The sequence below is a fragment of the Lissotriton helveticus genome, chromosome 12 (assembly GCF_964261635.1).
Source record: "Lissotriton helveticus chromosome 12, aLisHel1.1, whole genome shotgun sequence".
NCBI lineage: Eukaryota > Metazoa > Chordata > Amphibia > Caudata > Salamandridae > Lissotriton > Lissotriton helveticus.
In genome coordinates, this window is record NC_136073.1 from 308,707,357 (window position 1) to 308,731,578 (window position 24,222).

Below are 24,222 nucleotides of genomic sequence, written 5' to 3' on the forward strand. Positions count from 1 at the left end.
AAGAATGACGGAGTCGTGTCATAGGTGCTCGTAACAGCGAGTCCTGCACCTTTAGTGAGATATGCAAAATCTTGCTCTCCTTCAAGCCTACTGCTGTTGGAGTTTCTGCCTCTTTTTCATTCTTTTCATCTTCTCATCTGCATGAAATTCAAAGTTGTGAGAATTTGGGTGTGTTCAATGGTACACCTATGCAGTCTTACCATGGAACACACTCTCAAAAACTGTCTTGGGCCCAGTCAGGCTAGCTTGCCCAACCTTAAGCTCAACCCTGGGTAGGTATGACTTCAAGCAGCAAGGCTTGAAATAGGAAATGGTGCAAAGCGTTTAACAGTACCATACAACAAATTAAGAAAGCCGCAAAACACGAAAAAAATAAAACACCAATTTATAAAAATAGATTATATTTTTGTGAATTTTTAGAGTCAAGCATGAGCAAAACCCACTGGAGGGTCCGGGAGATACAGATTTGTAAATACATTTTAAATTTTATTTCAACCACAAACCAGCTTTGGTAGCTATAAAGTTTGTAAACTTTTTAAAAGTTTGTAAAAGTTAGTTTGCCTACTTTGGCCTGGCTTGGGTGACCGAATACCCTGGGATAACAGTCCATGGAAAAGTTGATGCAATAGTGAAACTGATGCAGGAAAGGAATGGAGTGCAGATGGTGAGAAGATGCTGGTGACTGGCCCTAGTTGACCTCCTCAATAGCAAATACCAAGACATTTAAAGGGAATGTGTCTATATCACCATTTCCAGAAAATGATTTGTCATTGTTGGGGTCAGCAGAAGAATCTTAGATGTTGCTGCAAACAGAGCTGGGTGGGTCAGACCGAGAACTTGACTTTTAACTCTCAGCTGCCAAGTGAACAGAGTTGTGCCAAGCATGCTTGGATATTGACTGAGGATGTTGGGTGTGTATCAAGCAATGGTGATGATAGTGACACCTTTTTCTCCTTCTGGATCTACCTCTTCAGGAGTTGTCTTTAGGAGAATACGCAGACTCAGTGGAGGGAACACCCTCTCCAGGCAGCTTATGGTGCTCCTTTCTCTTCCACTATAGTCCAATGTCTTCCAGCTTTCCACTAAAAACATATTGACTCTCAAACTTTCTGGGCTCTATTTGTCTATTTCTTTTTTTTAACACAACACACACCCCTAGGCTGGATGTGATGAGGGTAGACAGATCACACACACAGTGTGCATCAGAGGCAGCCTACCTCCTCCCACAAGAGAAAAGAGTACAGAGTAAAGGCATTTGTGGAGAAAAAAGTTTGAAGGAAGGGAAAATTAAGAGAAAAGCTTCAAAGTCAAATGAAGATGGAAAATATTACATTTTGAGACTAAATACTCACAAAACAGTGAAAAAACACTCTGAAGTGTTCTGAAACCTGCTCAGCATCAGATGGAAAAAAGATCCGAGGCTGTGAGGCACCTGCCAGTACAGTGCAAGGTCTCAAATGGAACCTAGCAGCATATTAAAGGAGGAATACATGTTTTTAACGCTTGTGCACATTTGACTAGAACCTTCTTTTTCATTTAGATTTCTCTCTGTCAGAGGGGTTTAGAGGTATTCCCAGTGCTGCAGGACATTTAATTTAGCCACATGCTTATATGTCTGTTTACCTCCATACCTGGTCTGCATCTTTACAGTCATACTAGCAGGTTCGTCAAGAAGGGAAATTTGTAAGGCTAATCTAAACCCATGAGGAATAGTACTTCTAGGAGTCTTGCTATCCAGAGGGACATGGGGCCCGATGCACAAATCCCTTTTGGCATGGCAAACCATGCAATTCGCAAAATCACAAGGTGACCGCCAAATGTTTTTTCTTAATGTATAGAAAACCTTTTAATGATGTGGAAAATTCTTTCTGACTCTTGAAAAAGCTTTTATGATCCTTTCCAAATTGCTTAGTGAAAGGGGCTTGTGGCTGCCACTGTGGACACAAACCTTTGATGAGCTATTGACCCAATACCTGGGAGTGGCAACTGATTCACAAAGGGAAAGGACTCAAAGGAGTACTTTAGTCCCCTTCCCCTTGGTGAATCATGTCAGCAGCCTCCGGGTGGAGGGAGGAAAGCAGTGATTCAGAAAAGGGGGGTGGTGATGAACAGAGTGTCTGAATTAAGCAGACCACTCTTACCCAGTCCAAAGATCAGGGCTTGATCCATCACCGTTATTTAGCTCACTGCCCCATCCCAGCTCAGAACCTGGCTATATGCAAATTAGTCTGTCCCTGGCCCAGTGCATCATGGGAACAGGGCAGACCAAACTACCAAGCCAATTCTTCACCAGAAAGGAGACAAGCTTCCGGGGACCGGTTTCTGCCATTCCAGGCGTCGTCGGCCCGGCTTGCTTGAATCCTGATGGAGCAGTGAGCAAGGGACTCATGTCTGAGTATACCCTTCCACGCTTATGGTGGACAAAATGATTCAGAAAAGGGGGTGGTGATGAATTATGTCCACCATAAGCGTGGAAGGGTATACTCAGATGTGAGTCCCTTGCTCATTGCACCATCAGGATTCAAGCAAGCCGGGCCGACGATGCCTGAAATGGCAGAAACCGGTCCCCGGAAGCTTGTTTCCTTCCCAGTATAAGAATTGGCTTGGTAGTTTGGTTTGCCCTGTTCCCATCATGCACTGGGACAGGAACAGACTAATTTGCATATAGACAAGTTCTGAGCTGGGATGGTGCAGTGAGCTAAAAAACGGTGATGGATCAAGCCCTGATCTTTGGACTGGGTAAGAGTGGTCTGGTTAATTCAGGCACTCTGTTCATCACCACCCCCTTTTCTGAATCATTTTGTCCACCATAAGCGTGGAAGGGTATACTCAGATGTTAGTCCCTTGCTCATTGCACCATCAGGATTCAAGCAAGCCGGGCCGACGTCGCCTGAAATGGCAGAAACCGGTCCCCGGAAGCTTGTTTCCTTTCTGGTGAAGAATTGGCTTGGTAGTTTGGTCTGCCCTGTTCCCATGATGCACTGGGCCAGGGACAGACTAATTTGCATATAGCCAGGTTCTGAGCTGGGATGGTGCAGTGAGCTAAAAAACGGTGATGGATCAAGCCCTGATCTTTGGACTGGGTAAGAGTGGTCTGCTTAATTCAGGCACTCTGTTCATCACCACCCCCTTTTCTGAATCGAGGGAGGAAAGCAGGCTCCTGTCCAGAGAACCAAGCCTGCTACTTCGGAGTGCTACTAAATTAGATTTTTTTTTTTATTAACACCTGTGCCTTTAAAGGACACGAGCTGAACAAGGGCTGCTTAATTCATTTCTTTTCCCCGGTTTCCAAGAGCAAATGGAGGAATGGAAGTGTGATGTTCCTCGCAGGTCAGGATCGGACGCTAACAAAGAAAAAGATGGAGACGGGAGGCGGGTGAAAGGAGACCCACCGATAAGTATAGAGGAGGGGACAGCCCCTCACTGAGTATGCACTCGCCCTCTAAAGTACTATCCTCAATACTGCTACCAAGTATGCGGGAACGCCCGAGCACGTAACTAAGCCTCTGTGAGTGTGGCGCTACGCCCCCAGCCTCCACGACCCTGTTGGGTGTGGCCCCCTCCTGTGAATGCATCGTAGTGCTGCCTCAGGAGCGGAGAGAGGCGAAAAGAGGAGACAGACATTACCTAGCAGTAGGGAGGAGCTAGCGCAGGGGCGACAGACCCTACATATCGACACTGGAGTCTTGGACGGTGTGGCACCAGTTTGCCCGACTTTAAAATGGCGCCCGATGGGGTCAAACAGCCACACATACGAGAGGGAACCTGGCCCAGGCCCTCTGCGCGCTCCTCTGTATAAACGCAATGATTCTTTGGCCACACACTGACAACTGCACCCTATTCTGAGTGACTCAATGTTGACTTTAACCATGACCCTGCAACTGCAAGCACGGTTGAGAGAAGCCTGTTGCTACTGTTGAGAACTCTTCGAGATTGCTGCCACGCTTTATGATGTGAAGCTGAGAAGTTGCAAAGATGGCCGATAGCTAGAGCCCCGTTCAGAGGCTCCCAGGGCTAGGGATCGCCACTGGCATAAATCCCTCCAAGAAAAGCCCTGCCAACGAGCCCCTGCTCATGGAGAAGGGAAGTTGCACAGGCGGGCCCGCAGAATGATCCTCAGTTTCGAATGGTCAGCAGCCATAACTACTCGCTATAACTACTCACTGTAGATTTCGGTCCAGCCCCTCCATCAAAAATGGATCCTGTCTCACTACACCCACTCCACACCAGACTGGAATTAGATGGCCTCAATGCCTACAAAATTAAATACCTGACCAATCTAACAAAAAAAGGCCTCCAAGATCTTCAAACACAAACTTCTCAATGCACGCCCAGAAACCCTCATCTCTGACCCTTACACCTGCGCATCAAAATGAGCCTTCATAAAAGATCTTATCTTCTATACAAAAAGAAGAGCCCAATGGAGAAAAGACCTTTATGCAACGCTCCTAATCACAACATCCAAGAAAACTTTGAGCAGGCGTAGCGCCCTCACCCACTTTTAATGCAAAAGTTACCATCTACATTTATAACAATGGGAATATCCTTGCCCAATCATCAGACCGCTACCGAGATGTATTCAACAAATTGTTCCCTAACATCAAGCATGCCGTATCTAATAAGGACTCTGCACCCTCTCAAATACACACTAGGTCGCCACACGTTACGAAGGCACCCCAATTAATGTCAATGCACTGCCTACCCAAATCAAGCAATCCACACGTGTCCCCACCGCCCTCAAACATAGCAATCAACTCACACAGTACCAACTCTTGCACACACCACACCAAACAAATCAGCAATGAAGATCCCTACTGACCCGACTATATCCTCGATCTCAGATTACACCCCTTTAGATAATATTATTTTACCCATAATCCATTCAACACAACTACCTCTCCCCAATAAAATTCACGATCTCTACTCCTTCACATCACAAGCCAAAAACCATGCCAACCCAAATCTCCCCCCACCAACTTACTCAGACGAGCACCATTCCAACAACACTTCCCAGACCACTACCCCCCCCAGCTCTCTGTTACAAACCGCAACAGCCTACTTGCACGCCTCAATAGAATCCGGACTAGAGGAAATCACAAAAGACCTACACCAACTCAAGTCCGAAATAAGAAGCCCAATAAATATCATGCCCCAAAAGTACTCCAGGAAATAATAGAATCAGCCCACCACCCCACCAAACACCACCCATGACTGCCAATCTCACCACCCCATCTCATAAGTTGCCGATCTATACCTTACCCCAACGCCCCCACGAGCCTCAAACCCACACAGAGAACCTAGGCATAAAGCCAGAGACACTAAAAAGTCCCATCTTATGCTAGTCTTCTATCACACAGACGCACTCAGCTCACACCAAACCACACCTGAAATGCATGCTTCTCAACTGCAGATAAGCTACGAAACATGAGGCAGATATCGCGGACCACATCCTTGCTCACAAGCTCAACCTATGATTCCTAACAGAAACATGGCTAAATGACTCCTCTATACCAATCCTTGACTTAATAGTCCCACCTAGCTATGACATTATACGATCAGACTGACCTTCCAAACCAGGTGGAGGCATTGACTGCATATACCGAAGTAACCTTGAGTGGAATCAGTCTCTAACCGCCAAGCTATTTTCTTGTGAATACTTATGCCTAAACATTACAAGAAACAGACCAGTATGCAAACGGCACCTGCTATACTACCTACCAATGACAACTTGTCATTCATTGAAAAAATTATGGAAACGATCACTATCAACGTAGGGCATCACTGCTCCCAAATCTTCCTCTGTGATTTCAACCTACACTGGAACGAGCTGAATGACCAAGAAGTGAACAGCCATAAACTCTTCTTAGCAGACTTCAACTTGAATCAAATCTGCAACAGGCCTACTCACAATTTGGGTACAACCCTGGATCTAGTCATTGCTAGTGCAAACTCCATTCAACTTGAATCTATCGTCTCATGCGAATGGACCAACCATCACCGCAACACTTTCCTCATCAATGCATCAGTGAAGACACAAACTTCAACTTAAAAAAACCCAGTCACTGGAAAAGGAATAATAGGGACATACACCCCAATGATCTGACATCCCTCAGCAATAACATCTTGCCTCCTACGGCGGTCATGTCAAATGTCCAATACCTTACAAACCACTACAACAACTCCATGACGATCATTCTTGACACTATAGTGCCCATTACAACTAAACTACTCCAAACTAAAGAAATCAAACCATGGTACAACAAGAGCCTAAACGAAGAAAGACGCAATGTGAGACTAGCTGAACAAGTTTGGAGATCCTCACCGTCCCTAGAACACCTTAAGCACATGAGATTGAGGAACACCTATAACAAATGCATCAGAAACTCGAAAGCAAATTTCTTTGGAACTCCAACTAGACAAGGCCAGAAATCACCCCAAATAAATGTTCTAAATTGTCAAACAATCCATTCAGAAAACTGACCCCCTCAAAACTGGTTCTAATCCACAAACAAACTGCCCTTAATTTGCCTCCTTCTTCCTTGAAAAGTCAAAAAAAGATTGAAAGTGATCTCAGACGGCAATTGAGCACCTCCCAATGATACCTGCAAATAGCCCCCACCTGCCTCTGACCGCACAGACCACGGACCTCACAGATCTCACCCTCAAAAACAACGCATCGTGGCACACATTCATATCCATTGATAAAAATGCTAGTCTTAATATCTCAAACCTTCAAACCACTTTGGCGACCCACTTCCATCTAACCTCTACAAGGATATTAAAACGTCTTTACTTCCACTCTGTACCAAGATAGTTAATGTTTCACTGCTTCAAGGGGTTACAGCAGATTGCCTAAAATGAGGACAACTAACCCTCATTCTAAAAAAAAACCTTAGCAGATCACTCAAACCCAAATAACTTCCAACCAATCTCCACCATTCCTTTTCTGGCAAAGCTCCTGGAGAAATGTGCCCATACTCAGCTATGCAATCACATAAACCAGTTCCACCTTATTGACCAATACCAATCCGACTTCCGTCAGGGACACAGGAAGGAAACAGTGCAAATGCATATAGTTGACAACGCGATTAAAATGTTGGATCAGAATGAACCTTGCCTCTTATCCTCCTCAGTCTTCAATACGGTCAAACAGGATAGCCTACTTGAACGCAGAATGGGGTTATCAGGGGTCCTTCTAAACTGGTTTGCCTGGTTTCTACACACCAGATCTAAAAGAATAAAGGTTGCCCAAACCCGGACCAATACCAGGAAAATCTAGCTATTGCTTACAATCAGGCCGACTGCATCTTAATTTTCACAGTTCCAGTATTGCGGTCAGGGAGGGTGAAATTATTCTCAATTACAGGTAAGTCCTGTTACAACGTTTCCGATAACAAAAGGAAGTTGAACTTCTTGTTTAGCAGAAGGCTGCAAACGTCACAGTTACGATAGCCTGCAGATTTATGTGTCCGACCTGGAGCTATTTGCCTCTCCTACTAGAGAACATAATACATTCCCATTTTCAGACGTAAAAAGATCATGTGAAACTACCGCATTCCCTCAAATACCTAGATTTGCTAGACAGCATAAGGAAGGTGTTTGGCCATACTTCTGCCACCAGGAATACAAGAGGTTAGATCACACTCTGGCTAGAAAAACATCAGTTCAACTCCCTCTGCTCCCTAGATCCAAGACAGAACCAGGATAGAGGACTGTTCGAAACTCACCCTACCACCTCAAAACCTGATTTGCTAGCTTCCTAGGCCCTCACCATTAGCAGCGGCTCCTCTTCAATTCATCACATCATCTTCCTACATATTTAGATATTTGGCAAGAATCTTAGAAAGTCTGCTCAATGCCAGATCACAAAAGGGCTGCACACCTTCACCAACTGCATCTGAAGCTTGAGAGTATACAAAAGGAAGTAAAACCCCACCTCTTTCCAAGTAACAGACCGTACCGCATTCCTGACAACACTTCATCTGGAATCCAAAGAGCCTCTTCCTTCCCAGACCCTTTTTTACATGCATATGTACCTTCCCCCTTCGTGAATCACTAAGTACTACTCTGCCTTTTGAGTCTATGTTCACATTCAATAATTAACCCCAATAAAGGAAAAAGTACATGTTTCTAGTTATGCATTTCGGAGTCCAGCCAGCAACTTTATTTCTAAAACATCCTAAACCAAAAGTCCTAGGTGAAGGAAAGTCGGATCCATACCGTATTCTCAGGCAAACTAGAGATAAAGCAATATTTGTTGTAGTAGGTTCACTGTATGCAAAGGCTTCTTACATAAGTAATGTAAAAACATGAATCTAACCTCCTGGAACTATGTTGGATACTTCTGGACTGTGTTTGAGAATCAATACCAGTTGTTATTCTCCGCCTTTCAGGAAGCTCCAAATTGATAAGTTAACAAAGGTTCTATTTGAATAAAGGTTTTGTTTTCCCACCTATAAATTGAAAACAGGCTTAAAAGGCATGGTGCGTGAGTGACTTATGTCTCCAAAACTGCCTTTCTGAAAAGGCAGAGTATGTTTTCTGTTACCGGCAAAGTAGTGCGAGCAGAAATTGTTTGCTTCTCTCACCTAAGAAATTAACTGTGTAGTCTTACAATGTCATTACTCGTTCAAGCTGAGGGCTCTAGTCACACGACCATTTATTGATATATACGCATGTTCATGGCATACAGGACCGTTTACGAGTCACAGCTGTCCACTACAGGCATAGTAGGCATAAGTAGTTTTACTACTGAGTAACTCTCTGCAACAACTGCATAGGATTATGGAGCAGTAAATCCTTGGCATGGGCTGGGTATTAAGGAACAAGGGATAGGAAACTGTTAGTTTGTGAATGCACACAGTCATAGGAGTTTGTGACGGCTCACAAACTGCTACCTGACCCTTTCCCATCATAAAGATAGATTAACAACACTTCCATGGTGGGAAGGCGAATGATGCACCCCAAACCATGTGGGGTTGTAGGGGAAGTAGTTTCATTTTTGGGAAAACCGTTTCCTTGTGTAGAATGAAAAAGAAAATGCGTTTGGTCAACCAGGTTACCCATTACGAGCGTACAATGGTACACTGTGCATAATCATGTGTTCGGAAAAGAGGCACAAAAAAAAAAACTCACCCAAAAAAATATAAAAAATTGACAGACATCTTTATAGTTGTAATATTGCAGTTTGTCAGTATTGGAAAGTCGAAATGTACACCCGTAGATAATAGAAATTATACGAATGCAGTTTTCCCATCCTCGTATTGATAGAATACCTAAATCACTGCTTTTAGTTTTGAGTATGACACCTATGAATCTATGTTAATAATAGAATGATCTGTAGTAAAAGATTGGCCAAATGGAACCAACAGCCACTTGTATGTCTTTATTTCTAGAATGAAAATCAGCTGTAAGGGGTAAGAAGGGTCATTCCGTGCATGCCTACGCTTGCTCTCTGCACTAGAGCACAGCCAACAATACAAGCTTGAAATAGACCACTTTCATGTTACGCTAATTTAATAACTTATCAGAGTGATTTATGTGATTTTATCTGGCAGGGTCCTGAAGCTGAGTCAGCAGTCAGGGTTCTTACAAGATGGCTGCCCAGCGTCGGCCAAGTTTCATTAATGTTGTTTTGACAATCTGCCAAAACACTGGTTAACAGTGGCACCGGGCCACCTCACACTTAACCTTGTGTATTATTTAAAGCAGGGGGTATTTTCAGACACACCATAACATGTCTTTTCCTGGAATGTCACAGGAGTGGCATTTGAGGATCTTACAGGAACCCTTTTAGCCAACAAATGAAGCGTTTTCACAGCGAAAGCTCTTGGGGAATAAAGAGCAGGCAGGCACCTTTCGGAGGATCGCTTGAAGACGTTTTTCATTTTCTAGGATGTTGGACAAGGGCTTTCAAAGAGCAAAGCCTTATGGGCAACTGTTTTTGGACGAGTAATTTATGCACCAACAACATTCTGCATTCAGGCACTGGGTGTACCAGGCACAGTGCCTATTTGCTAGGCTCCCTGTGAAGTAGAGTGAAAGATTGCAGCAGCCTGTGAATGACTTCGTTTTCTGTCAACAATCTACACGGAAAAGACAAGTCAAAAGTATGTGCGATTAAAGGGCCTGATGTACAAAGCCATTTAACGCTTACAAAGCTTGTGAATCGCTTGAACTCAGGGTTTGAATGACTGTTACTTTTTTTAAATGCACACATTTTGCGATTTGGTAACAAGCTACCGAATCGTATAACAGGCTTAGAAATTAATTCAAAATCGCAATTTGAAAGGGGGATGTACAAAGCATCCCTTACAAATTGCGATTCGAAAAACTATATGTACAAATTGCGATTCGAAAAGCTATATGTCAGTGGTTTACGACTGCAATTTCAGTCGCAAATCACTGATAATTTTAACGACTCCTAGAGGAAGTGGTAACCTATTCATAAATGGGAAGAGGTCCCTGTTGTAAAAGTTATAAAGAATATACAGCCAGAATCATCAAAGGTAAATCGGCTCGCAAAGGGCCAGATTCTGCGAATCTGGCCCTTTGCAAGCGCTATTTTTGCATTTGGGATTCATCATCCCAAATGCAAAAAACGCATATGTAGAAATCGCAAATTTGCGTAGAATTGCATTTTCGGAATCTCAATTAGAGATTCCTTAAATGCACTTCATGAACCATTTAAAAATTGCGAATTCACAATCTGGGGCCGCTATTTACCGCGAAGTCTGACTTCGTGGTAAATAGCGAAAACTTAGAAAAATGCACTTTAGTGCATTTTTCTAAGTTTTATGTTACACACACACGTCCTTTGGACATGTGTGTGCGCAACACCAGTGTACATGAGCATTTCAGGGGTGCTACAGGGTGTCCTTTTGACACCCTGGCACCCTTGAAATCGCATCCTTATTTGCGATTCGCTAATTGCGAATCGCAAATAAGGAATGACTCCCCATTCATTCCTATGGGCCTTTAGGCCCATAGGAATGAATGGGGAAGCCAGTCCTTATTTGCGATTAGCAATTTGCGAATCGCAAATAAGGAGGCAGAAGAAATCGCTATAATTTTTGCGATTTCTACATGAATCCCGTTTTGTGAGTCTTTAATAGCGATTCCTTAATAATCGCTATTAAGGACTCGCAAAACGGGACTTTGATGAATGTGGGGGATAAAGTTTTGTTTGAAAGTGGGTAGTGGACCACTGGCACTTTTTTTTTTTTAAGTACATTTCTTAAAAGCAGACTGAGATGCACCTAAAAAGTATTTTATTTAAATGTAATCATGATGGTTTGCTGACCCCAACAGGCCACAATTCCTGCAATGGCATACAATAGTGGTGAATCCCAATTTGCAAAGTACCTCATCATAATTGATGAGGTAGGCCGGACTGCGACCCACTACCATTGGGAATTTTAGGAACAGACTTATTAGTACATAGGCTGGTTCGCACAATTATTTTCCATTTGCAAAATGTTGGTGCGCAATTTGCGAACACTTTTAGCAAATGGACCTTTCTTACATCAAGTCCACAGTAAAGTATTAGTACAGGCTCTCGTGGGAGTGAAACACATAAAATGGTGGAATGGGTGATGCAGTGGCCGAAGTGAAGGTGTACCAGTGAGTTATGTGTATATTCACTACTAGAGGTGGGGCTCAATTGCATAACCTCCCTTTATAAAAATTGTCAAGCTGAACACACAGGTTACAACAGCATGAACTAGACAAATCACAGTTTATTGACATTGTAGATGCCACTCAGAAGTATGGAAAATAATTTTCTTTAAGGAAATCCGGGAGTTCATTATAATCTACCGAGCACTGAGGAAAGAACATGGAGTGTAGACACAGAGAGAGGTCTTGTGATGCTTTTCACTTGTACTAGATGCCACAGCCACTAAGGTTCTGCCAGATCGCCTAAAGGCTGCGGCAAGGCCATCTTCAACAACAGATCAGAGGTAAGACTGGGAAAGAAGTATTCTGTGGCCAACACTGTTTCAGGACTATCCTTACACAACTTTAAGGTTTGGATGTGTTCTCTCACCAATACCTTGTACAGCAAGAGGTTTTCATGTCAGATGTACGATGGCAACATGCACATGTGTTTTGATCTCGAATTGTTGAAAAGATGTTAAATTGTGGATGCATACCAGGGGTTTTAGTTCAGCCGTAGAAAGATCGAGATCTTAGCTGAGGTAAACAACAACTATGCTCATTTCATCCAATCCCTGGCAAGGAATGCTAGGCTTGTGCTTTGCTTTATCACAGGTAAATAAAGCAATGTGATACATTTTCTACCATCTAAAGTGAATTTTGAGGACTATCAATATCTGCTGGTCAGAGCCAAGCAAGTTCCTGTCAATTAATCAGTTATGACACTAGAGATTATGTGCAATAAACTAAATAAACTCCCAAAAATAGGTCTCCAAAAGTTCAGAAAGGACAAAATAGCAAACAATAGTGATGAAAATGACATGCAAGAATCCATTATACACACTAAAAGCACTCCACTAGTTTCCCATATAGGATGGTAATACTTTCATGAAAGCAACATTTAATAACCCATACTGGCAAAACTACTTTGTCTGGCTTGAATATTAAGTTCTGACTAAAGAAATAAAGCCTGCTACAGCGAAAAAACAAATCAATAAATGATTGCTTACTTTATATAATGCATCAATGTGAACATAAATGTAATGTATAGTGAGTCTGTGTACTTTTGAGATAAAAAAACAGTATCTCATGCATTGCAATGCAGGTGCTCCATAAAAAGTGGAGGGTAAATTTCCTCAGGGTACAGACAAAGCGAACTCAAAGTATAATTTTAAGCAATGGTAACAGTAGGCGAATCACACAGCTACACTGTTCAGCCAGACCTAAGAAGAGAGACTGCATTATGTACAGAGCCTATTTCACAACTGTGTATCAGGAAAGGCAAACCGCTTAAGATTTCAATATTTGTTGAAAATACTGGCATGTGAAAAATGCACATTTTAGGGATGGCGTCGTCTTGGCAGGGGCCAACGACTGAAATACTTTTTTACCTTTTACTTAGCTCTGGTCATGTGTATCTCAGGTCCAGAAAAGCAGAAGAAAGCTCACCTGGTGCATATGTATTTTTTTTTATGCTAGAGGAACCGTGAATTTGTACAGTATCGGACATCATAGCACAAATATAAATAAGGTGTTCCAAAGATAAACAGATCCTTTTGCTTAGATGTACTGTGAGAGCATGCACAAAGAATGCCGTATAGGACCGAGGGGGGGGGGGGGAAGTTTGACTAGAACAGTATTTAGTAGCTTTATACAAATGTCAAAGAATGTCAGCAAGAGCACTGAAATTGTGGGGACTACATATTTTTGATTTTTCCCCCCCAAAAAAGAGGGGCACACGTTTAGTGCATTTATAGAGCAAAAAGAGGAAAAAGCATCCCTAAGGTAACGTTATGGTGCGTTGTTTCTATGATTGTGCACCACAGAATTTGATAGTCTCTTGCATGGAATACCATCGAAAGATCCAGCATGAAAGGTATGACTGATTCCCATCTTTCAGATGAAGTATGGTGGTTTCAGAAAGTAGGCCAGTCAGAAAATGAATAAAGGTTGGATTAAAAAATAGGTATGCGTTTCTATGTGTTTGATCTGGTAGGTGGTTGCAACTTTTTACACTATGTTTTACTGCTAAGGGTATTTTTGACTTAACTGTAGTTGAGGAGAGTTGGTTTGCATCAAGTGGTACTTTCTGAAGAGCGTAGTGATGCACAAAGGACAATCTTGGCCCATACAACCTGGTGATACTGCACATGATATGTGAAACATCTTCACATGTTCCATTACTGTCCGTCTATCAATCCGAACTGGGACAAGGAATGATTAACGATTTGTAAAATGTTCCTTACCAAGCACGGGTCTCTGGGACTCTGCGGTTTTGAGAATTAACCTACTACTTGATTAGGCCTCCTACATAATCTACTAGCTGTGCTAGCACTAGGTGTACCAACTTCAGGTGTGCGTAGGCAACAGCACTATCTTACAGGACCTAGTGAGACTTACCCTAACAAATACCTTTTCCATACACAAAAATCAGTGACAAATTCAATTGTCATCATTAACATGGATTACTGCAAAAAACAAACACTCATTTGCCCCTTTGGATAACACAAGCTTCAGATACAGCCCTAATTCTTCCTGGTGCCGCTTGGCAGGTTGGCTAGCTTTTAAAAAAAATTTTTTTTTAAAGCCCAATACAAACTACAGACACTAGTCTTTAAAGCTGCCCGGGGCTCATCTTCAGACTATGTCTACCAACCTGAAATTCAAAAACCTTATCCACAGTCACTCAAACGATCCTTTGCGTCAAACAGATTTCAGTCCATCTACTTACAGGGTTCTTGCCACTCGAACTTGCTTCCTACTCGCATTAGAGCAAGCCCCTCAATTTAGGAGTTCATTCAGCTCCTAAGAAATAAGCTCCTGGCACCGAAAAGCAGAGGGTGATCCACGCCTCTTCTAGACCTGACCCAATGTACTTTGAATATTTTGGTCAATATTCTTTAGGTCTCACAATAGCTTGTTTTTTTTCTACATGTGCCTTCATATGTTTGCCTTCGCTGCATATGCACATAAGCGGAGTTGCTTATTTTCACCACAAATTCTCAACGTAGTTTGGGTTTGCTACTATTACCTAAAATTGTATGGTTGCAACCAACACGGCTGAAATTTACCGTTTACAATAACCGCAACAAACGCTCAGGTAAAAACACTAGGGTTATGTGAAGTATTACTGAAGTCTTCCAAGAGTATTAAAGAATGGACCTTATGGTCTTTTACTGCCAACCAGGTGTTGTGATAAGTATAAACTTTGTCAGTCTTCCTTTCGCAAATTACTTTAGAAGTTTTGTCATTGATCATTTGCATATAAACTTGAAAAGATCTGATCCACACACTTCTAACAAGCACCACTTTGGAAAATTGTAGAACTGAATACATTATGTAAGATCTTAGAACCGTTCGGGGAGAAAAGCCACAATCTAAACAGCTAAGAAGAGAAATATTCCGTCTGTCTGGGACAGGGAAAAGGTCAGTGAAGTCAGATCAATCAATCAGTGTTTGTTAAACGCGACTATTCACCCGTGAGGGTCTCAAGGAGGGGGGGGATTTGGGAGGGAAGGCGTTTGCAGGTCCTGATGGGTGCTGAGGTTCAGTCGAAGAGACAGGTCTTGAGATCCTTCCTGAATTGGTCAGCAAGTCAAATGCAGAAATGGGCTACACTAAGAAACCTCTTAAAATTGGTTTAATGTTATTTTCTACTGAATGCCACTGCAGAATAATGTTTGTGAGAACCTTTAAACTAAAGGCTTACACTTTCAACATGACTATTTCTTCAAATCATGCATTTACTTACACTCTGTCTTCACCACCAACAGTCACTATGCACTCAGAATATCCTCTGGGTTTGAAAGAAGCCAGAAGTGCCTCTCCCTGCTGAGGTTGGCTGAGGGGAATGTTGCTGCACTCTTTGATGATCTCTCGTACCAATGGCTCATTCATCATCCGCTCTCTCAAATAGCTAGAGTCCAGGCCAGCAACCCACAGTGCAGACGTGACGTCCTTCATATGCACCTATGGAAGCAGAAACAAGACGAAGACAGCAACATCATTCTAAGCTTGTTAAGTCACGTAAGACTTTTGGGAAAAATACATGATTCTTTATTCAGGCTGATGGCTTTGAAATCTGCATACATCTTAAGTGAATAAAGTCCAATATGACCTTATAGTTATGTCAGACTTTCCATAGGAAGATCATCTTTTGTTTGGCCAATAACTTTGGCCCCAACCATTTGACGAACCTGCATGATAAAGGGAAGGTCCCAAAAGTGAGACTTCCCACATTAATTCCCATAGAAAACATTGCTCTCCAATACAGAAAAATAGCGGAACGCAATTACCCCAAATCTGGCAAAAAGTTAGAACTTTGCTCAGAAAGCCTACTTTTTGAAATTTGATGTAAATTCGTTCTGCCATTTTCAAGAAATTAGCTATGAAAGACTGGCTCTGGTCAGGAAGGAAGGTCTTCAAGTTAGGTATACGTGGATGGGTGCTCCCATGGGGCCACAATTTCAAACAAGCATTGGCAAATGCAATAGGTCTGGAGCTGGCTGTCTGCATTTGCCCAATGATTAGAGGCATACACAGTGTTTGTTAAAATACCCCTCACACACCAAAAGGGCCCTTGGTCTCATGCTTCATCATCGGGGTCTTCCCAACCCGCTGTGGGATGGGGCGTGCTACGACTGGCGACTACGCTGGAGCACTGTTTAGATTGTAAGTGCTATGTGTGGTGTATTTTGAGTGAGTGAAGTAGCGTCAGGGGTGAATGATAGAGTGAGATTAAAATATACCTGGCCTTATGAATTTAATTTTTTTTATTTTTTTAGACATAGGCTGGTATTATTAAAAGTGGTGTGTCGGAGAAACCAAGCTAATAATGCGCTAGTTCTCCTGGTGATGTCAACATGTTTTGAGGTCTGTAATGCCTCTTCGTCAGGACGGAGATAGATTCCTCTGTCACTCACTAGGTTGATATCAATATGTGAAAAAGTGTATGTACAAGTGAAATATAATACAATACCTATGTGGTATGGAAATATTACTCTAGCCCTGTCAGTATTTCTGAATATATATATATATATATATATATATATATATATATATATATATATTTTATATATATATTTTATATATATATATATATTTTATATATATATATATATTATATATATATATATATATATATATATATATATATATATATATATATATATATATATATATATATATATATATTCCAGATTCCTAAAAATACCCAGCCGGGTTTAAGGAAAAACAGCACTCGCGCATCTAGCAGCATGTCATCAAAGGGCTTTATTCAGAACAAACGCGTTTCAGGAAAAAATCCCTTCGTCAGTGTTCTCATCGGAAACACGCTATGTGGCACCGTTATCTATGTTTGCAGGTGTCGCAGGTGTCATAGAAACAAACAGTGGACTACATCACAGGCGCTATTTCGCACGCCATCTTTGAGTGTGTAGTAAGTAAACATGCATCATTTGAAACATAAAATGGGTTATGCACTCCATATTTAAAGCCGTGTATCGGCAAACGTTGATTCCAGTCATTGCTTGTAATCATTAGTAAGGCAAAATAATCCAAACTAAAAACAAGAATAGACATCATGCAAAATATCGCAACATCCACATGAAAACCACATTAAACGATAATCACGGGGGCATATATCTTGCCGTGGATCGGCACGGGCAGCCAAATATTAGCTGCAAAAACTAGGAATTTTTACCCAATTGTTTCCTGATGCAAGAAATACAATAGATGTATAAGTTTAGGTGCAGCTTAAGACAAAAACCCCTTCTTATGCATATTGTTTTACAAATCAGTCAAACTTACACATTAAAAAATTCAGAAAATGCCATATCAAAGAATTGCAGAATTATAGAATTACACATTGATATACTACTGATTCATCATCCTAAGTGTGATGCCAGTTCTTCACCCATGTTCAGGCCCTTTGGTGCCCTTGTCTCTAGGTCAACAATATATCGAGATTCTAATCTCCTGAGTGTTTATAACCTGTTGCCTCCTCTAGGATTTTCACTGACATAGTCTAGGCAAAAATATCTCAGGAGATTCCTGTCACTCTTGTGCTTCAGAGCAAAATGTCGAGCCACCGGATACGTGGAATCTCTATTTGTGATGGCTCTCATATGCTCGAGCACCCTTAGTTTGACGGGGTTGATGGTACTCCCAACATATCTCAATAAACAAGGACATGACAGACAGAAACCGCATGGTCCGTGTGACAAGAAATGAATTTGTCAATTTTCTTGCCATCTCTACAGCCAGGGACTACATATGTTAACGTTCTCTTGCTGGCTGTACAGGCTTTGCATTTCCCACAGGGAAAAAACCCTTTTGCATCTTTTAAGGTACCTGTTTGTTTTTCTTGAGGCTGCAAGTAACTATGGACCATCTGATCACGTAATGATCTTGCCCTTTTGAACGTGATTAGTGGTTTTTCTGGAATATCTGGCCCTACAATCAAATCCGATTTCAAAATGTGCCAGTGCTTGGACATTATGGATCTCAATTTGAAAGAGTTAGCAGCATATGGTGTTATCATGCGGAATTTACCATCTGAAATGGGGCGTGTTTTCTTAACAAGGGTTTTTTCCCTGTGGGAAATGCAAAGCCTGTACAGCCAGCAAGAGAACGTTAACATATGTAGTCCCTGGCTGTAGAGATGGCAAGAAAATTGGCAAATTCATGTCTTGTCACACAGACCATGCGGTTTACTGTCTGTCATGTCCTTGTTTATTGAGATATGTTGGGAGTACCATCAACCCCGTCAAACTAAGGGTGCTCGAGCATATGAGAGCCATCACAAATAGAGATTTCACGTATCCGGTGGCTCGACATTTTGCTCTGAAGCACAAAAGTGACAGGAATCTCCTGAGATATTTTTGCCTAGACTATGTCAGTGAAAATCCTAGAGGAGGCAACAGGTTACAAACACTCAGGAGATTAGAATCTCGATATATTGTTGACCTAGAGACAAGGGCGCCAAAGGGCCTGAACATGGGTGAAGAACTGGCATCACACTTAGGATGATGAATCAGTAGTATATCAATGTGTAATTCTATAATTCTGCAATTCTTTGATATGGCATTTTCTGAATTTTTAAAGTGTAAGTTTGACTGATTTGTAAAACAATATGCATAAGAAGGGGTTTTTGTCTTAAGCTGCACCTAAACTTATACATCTATTGTATTTCTTGCATCAGGAAACAATTGGGTAAAAATTCCTAGTTTTTGCAGCTAATATTTGGCTGCCCGTGCCGATCCACGGCAAGATATATGCCCCCGTGATTATCGTTTAATGTGGTTTTCATGTGGATGTTGCGATATTTGCATGATGTCTATTCTTGTTTTTAGTTTGGATTATTTTGCCTTACTAATGATTACAAGCAATGACTGGAATCAACGTTTGCCGATACACGGCTTTAAATATGGAGTGCATAACCCATTTTATGTTTCAAATGATGCATGTTTACTTACTACACACTCAAAGATGGCGCGCGAAATAGCGCCTGTGATGTAGTCCACTGTTTGTTTCTATGACACCTGCAAACATAGATAACGGTGCCACATAGCGTGTTTCCGATGTGAACACTGACGAAGGGATTTTTTCCTGAAACGCGTTTGTTCTGAATAAACCCCTTTGATGACATGCTGCTAGATGCGTGAGTGCTGTTTTTCCTTAAACCCGGCTGGGTATTTTTAGGAATCTGGAGCTTGCATTTTTCACGCGGACACCGTCGCGTGACAGCACCCGCTTCTGTGAGTGACTCGTTGAATGGTGTAACTGGAGCTTGGATATATATATATATATATATATATATATATATATATATATATATATATATATATATAGTACGTGGTGTTCCCGCGATGCAAATTGACAGCAACAGCAATCACTGTCAGACAGCAAACAGGAACAGCGAGACCCAGAGAAGGTGCAAATGTTTTTATTGTATTTTAGCCCAGCACCAGTCCGCCATGACGCGTTTCGGCTAGAGATAGCCTTGATCACATGACAAGCGTCAAGAGGGCTGATCACCCTTTTAAAGTGCAAAGGTGCCATCACATGCAATGGAAACAGAAAACATACTATTAGTGTTTCCATGTTGTTACAACTTTTACATTTCGACATAAATGTCCGAATTGCACATATTCCCAAGACAATAATAGTCACTACTGGTTTAGTATGTACAGATATCATTAACCAGAACGTACCATCTACAACAACTAGGCATATAATTACAAGAGTCAACATGGCAACGGCTATATCCAACTTTTAAAATAATATAAAAGTTAAAAGCCAATTAAATAGTTATATACAGATAAAATATAACCATTAAAAACACCAAACTCTGTACAAAGCAAATTGCAAATTAAGGTTACGTTGTCATGAACTCCTAATTACTTGCAGTAATGCCCAAGTGGGCTGCTTATTTTGAAAGCCAGTTGTAGTTACTGTACATGTGCAAAAAATCGCTGCTTGTGTAAACATAGTGATGGCAACAAAAGTGCTCCCAAAATTGTGATAAGATTAACAAATTGTTAGTGAATTTAAAATGGTCATGGAGAGTTTCAGGGACATGTTTAACATTCAAATGGAATTTCATGAGTCTCATTACAATAGTAAAGGTAAAAACTTATTACAAGAATACATAGTGTGGACAAAGGAAGAGATGCATTGCATAGTCTGGATAACATGAGGTTAAAACTAGTACTTAGAGATAAGTGTGGCAGTCCTCCCCAGTATTGAGACCTTGCGGTGCCTTGGTATCTAGTAGTATTATGTAGCGAGTCTCCAATTTACGCAGAAGAGACTCCCTATCACCACCTCTCCTTTGGGGAGGAACACAATCTATCGCAAAGTACTTTAGTAGGGATGCATCCTTTCCATGTTTACTTTCAAAATGCCTGGCTACAGGGTATGTCACATCTGCGTGGGTGATAGCTCGCAAATGCTGTAGTATTCGCTTATGCACTTGCGGTCGAGTACTTCCCACATACCTCAACCCGCATGGGCATTCCAGGACGTAAACTACAAACGCAGATTTGCAGTTTAATTTCTGTTTGATTTTGATAGGAAAGGGAGAAAGAGGAGTAGTAACCTCTGTTTTGCTGATACCGTGTTTACATGCTTTACAAATAGAGCATCTCAAAAATCCTTTGCTTCCACTAAGCCATGAAGCTGCAGCTACCTCGGGGCTACTGGACACAAGACTATCCTGCATGGCCCGGGCTTTACGATAAGTAATGCTAGGTTGTTTGCCCATCTGGGAACCAATACTTGAGTCGCTGGAGACTAGGAACCAATTGTCCTTGACTATTTTATGAATACTTTTATGTTGGCTATTGTATGTCATAATTAGTCTTGTTTCCTCGCCCGCCCTGTCTGTTGGAATCTTGGGTCGAACACTTCCTGAGCCCAGGAGTGTAGTTCTATCGATCTTATTGGCCCTCACGATAGCATTATCTATAGTTTGTAGTCTATAGCCACGTTCCATGAATCGTGCCTTACAGAGGGATTGTGCCATCCGGCAATCATACTCATTGCTGCATATTCTCCGAATTCGAAGCATCTCCCCGTAGGGGATGCTACGAATCAGATGCGCGGGATGCTGACTATCTGTATGCAGCAGTGTGTTCCCTGCTGTAGGTTTACGATGTAGTTTGGTCTGTAGCTTTCCTGCATGAACAAAAACCTCCACATCTAGAAAGACAATAGACGATCTACTGAGGGTGCTAGTAAAATGGATATTAGAATTGTTGGCATTTAATGTTTCTATGAACTCAACAACCTCATCCTCAGTGCCATCCCATACAAATAATAGGTCGTCTATATATCTTAACCAAAGTTTGACCTTAGCATTCATGGTAGCAGCGTGTTGTTTCATCAGGACCTGCTCCTCCCAGTACCCCATATGGAGACAGGCGTAACTGGGAGAGAAGCAGGCCCCCATTGCCACTCCCCGGGTCTGCAAGAAAAGTTGGTTAGCGAACAAAAATATATTGTTCTCAAGGCAGATCGTGATCATATCAAATAGCATTTTTGAATGTTCTTGAAATCCAATGTCTCTTTTGTCAAGAAAATGTTGTGTGGCCTTCAAACCATCAGCGTGGATTATACTGGTATACAAAGAAGTCACATCCATGGATACCAGAACATAGTTAGGGCTCCATACAAAATCTTGTAGTTTTCTCAACAGATCACTGGTATCCAAGATAAAAGACGGTAGGCTTCTCACAAAGTCCTGTAAGAAAAAAATCAATGTACCTGCTCATGTTTTCTAACAGGCTATTGCAAGCAGATATAATGGGCCTACCAGGGGGTTGAATCAGATTTTTATGCACTTTCGGGATAAAATAGATGACCGGCATCACAGGATAATCCTTTTTAAGGAATTTGTATTCATCCATCGAAATCAAGCCCTTGCTTCTCCAAGCAGAAAACTTCAAATAGATTGTGTTTCTTGTTTGCATAGCGTCCTGCGAAGAGATACGTCTATAACAATCCCTGTCATTAAGTTGTTTGTGGGCTTCCTCCAAGTACATTTTCCGCGGCCACAAGACCACGTTACCCCCTTTGTCTGATTGTCTGATCACCAAGTTCTTATTATCTCTCAACTTTTTGATTAAAGTGTGGTATTCTTTGTCTCTATAGGTGTGGCGTTTGATCGAATGGGCAGTTCTAATCTGTAGCTCCTTTAATTGTGAGGTAACACGATCATGGAAGATATCAACATTGTCTTTTAGCATCAGGGGACAGAACTTAGATTTTGTTTTGAAGTGGGTTGGACAGGCATTTGGTAAGGGTTCACCCCCTAGTGCAGTTTGACTCTCTGTAATGGGACATAGTTCCTCTTGTTGGAGCTCATACAATTCCTGTGTAAGTGCTGCTCCTGTTACGATAGTATCACCAACATCACCTGGTATGTTCAGTATAGGAGCAGTTACTGACATTAAATGTGTGGAATTGTGGACTGGTCCACCACGGGCAGCAAAATATTTGCGTAATTTGAGTTTACGCACAAACTTAAATATGTCGACTTTAGTTGTAGCGTAATCAAAATTGCCTTTAGGACTGTAGGACAAACCCAATGATAGAAGGGAGGTTTCCTTTGTAGTGAGAACTATGTCCGATAAATTAATAACTGCCTTGGTATCATGACCCCCTTGCTCTACCAAAGTTGCTGAGGAGACTGCATTGATCGTGGTTAATTCCACTGCTTTCTGAAGCGCTGTTTCTTTGGCCTGGCATCTGGTTTTGCGACGCTTGTTGCATTTGCGCCTCTCTGCGCGTTGCTTGTTGTCGCGCTGTCGGCGGCAGCCTGTGCAGCAGAGCGTAGACTTGCCTTTCGATCCTGCTGTACAATTGCCATCTTCTGAGCCGGAGTAAGTTTGCGAAACCCCACCATTTGTTGTCGCCTGGTCTCAGTTTCTGACTCACTCTCATATTGCGAACTGTCCCCTGACACTGATGCTGAAGATAAATCAACCGGTCTTGTATTAGAAGTTGATACAGTATTGACATTGCTAATAGCTGTGGTGTTGGAAGTATTAGAATTATTAGAGGCTTGCCGCAGTTTGATTTTATCGTACTTTTTGGCGAACGTGAAAATCTTCCCATTCTCATAATCCAGTCTGTCGCGCTGGAACTTGTATGCCTTGCGTTTCATTATGATGTCTTCCTCGCGTTTGAGCCTTTTATTCATATCGTCTCTCAGTTTAGATATTTCTGCAGAGGAAGGTATTTTATCAATTTCTGCATTGATTGCATCAATTTTCTCAAGCAGTTTGGCTCTGTCGCTTTCAGCATATTGAACGAGAATGCCCATTAGACGCTTGGAGTTTTCCAAATTACATTGCGCCCAGTCGGCTAGCATCTGAGGGTCGGGATCCTCATAGGAGGGGGCTAGTAAAGTGCGCAAACCCCTTGGCACCCGCCCCACCTCCAAATAACCCGACAGTGAGGTAAACTCCCACCACTTGGCTTGTTCGCTTTTGCTGCATTTCTCCAAACGTTTAAAGAGTTCTTTAATTTCTGAACGTTGCTCCGGTGCAGCATTTAAAATGGGACTCGTTGTGGACTCCCCAGCCGGGGGGTCCGAAAACATTCCCTTATACATCTCCATGCGCCCTCTCAACGTGTCCGCGGACATAGTGCAAACAATGGGCAATATTACAGTCAGGCACACACAGAACGGTTCCTACCGGCAATGCAGAACGAAACCGATTCTGTACTCCACACAGGGGATATCCTGGTCCGAAACAGCAGCCGCTCTCGGTACTCGATCGATGAGCTCAGGAAACCGCGACCGACAACCGCCAGCCAGCAGTCCCTGAACTACTTCCGGTCTTTCCACGGAAGCGACTCACAAACAGATCCGTTGGTCCCTGGGGCGTGTCGGCGTCTCCAAACACGGAGTTTTTTGCAAAATTCCAAAGGAATGTAGCTTCTTGCCGAAGTTAGCCCAAACGTGGAGGGGTCTCGCACAAGCCAGGGAAACTCTCCCAGCTAGGATACGAGGTACGTGGTGTTCCCGCGATGCAAATAGACAGCAACAGCAATCACTGT

At 42.2% G+C, this 24,222-nt stretch overlaps 1 protein-coding gene across 1 annotated transcript in view; it reads right to left on the reverse strand.

The window, feature by feature from the left end:
- GAN (gigaxonin) overlaps positions 1 to 24,222 on the reverse strand; it is a 320,191-nt gene that overhangs the window by 189,339 nt on the left and 106,630 nt on the right. The window contains exon 4 of the mRNA XM_078670190.1: positions 15,407 to 15,624. Coding sequence (XP_078526316.1) covers positions 15,407 to 15,624 — 218 coding nt within the window. The remainder of the gene's footprint in view (positions 1 to 15,406; positions 15,625 to 24,222) is intronic.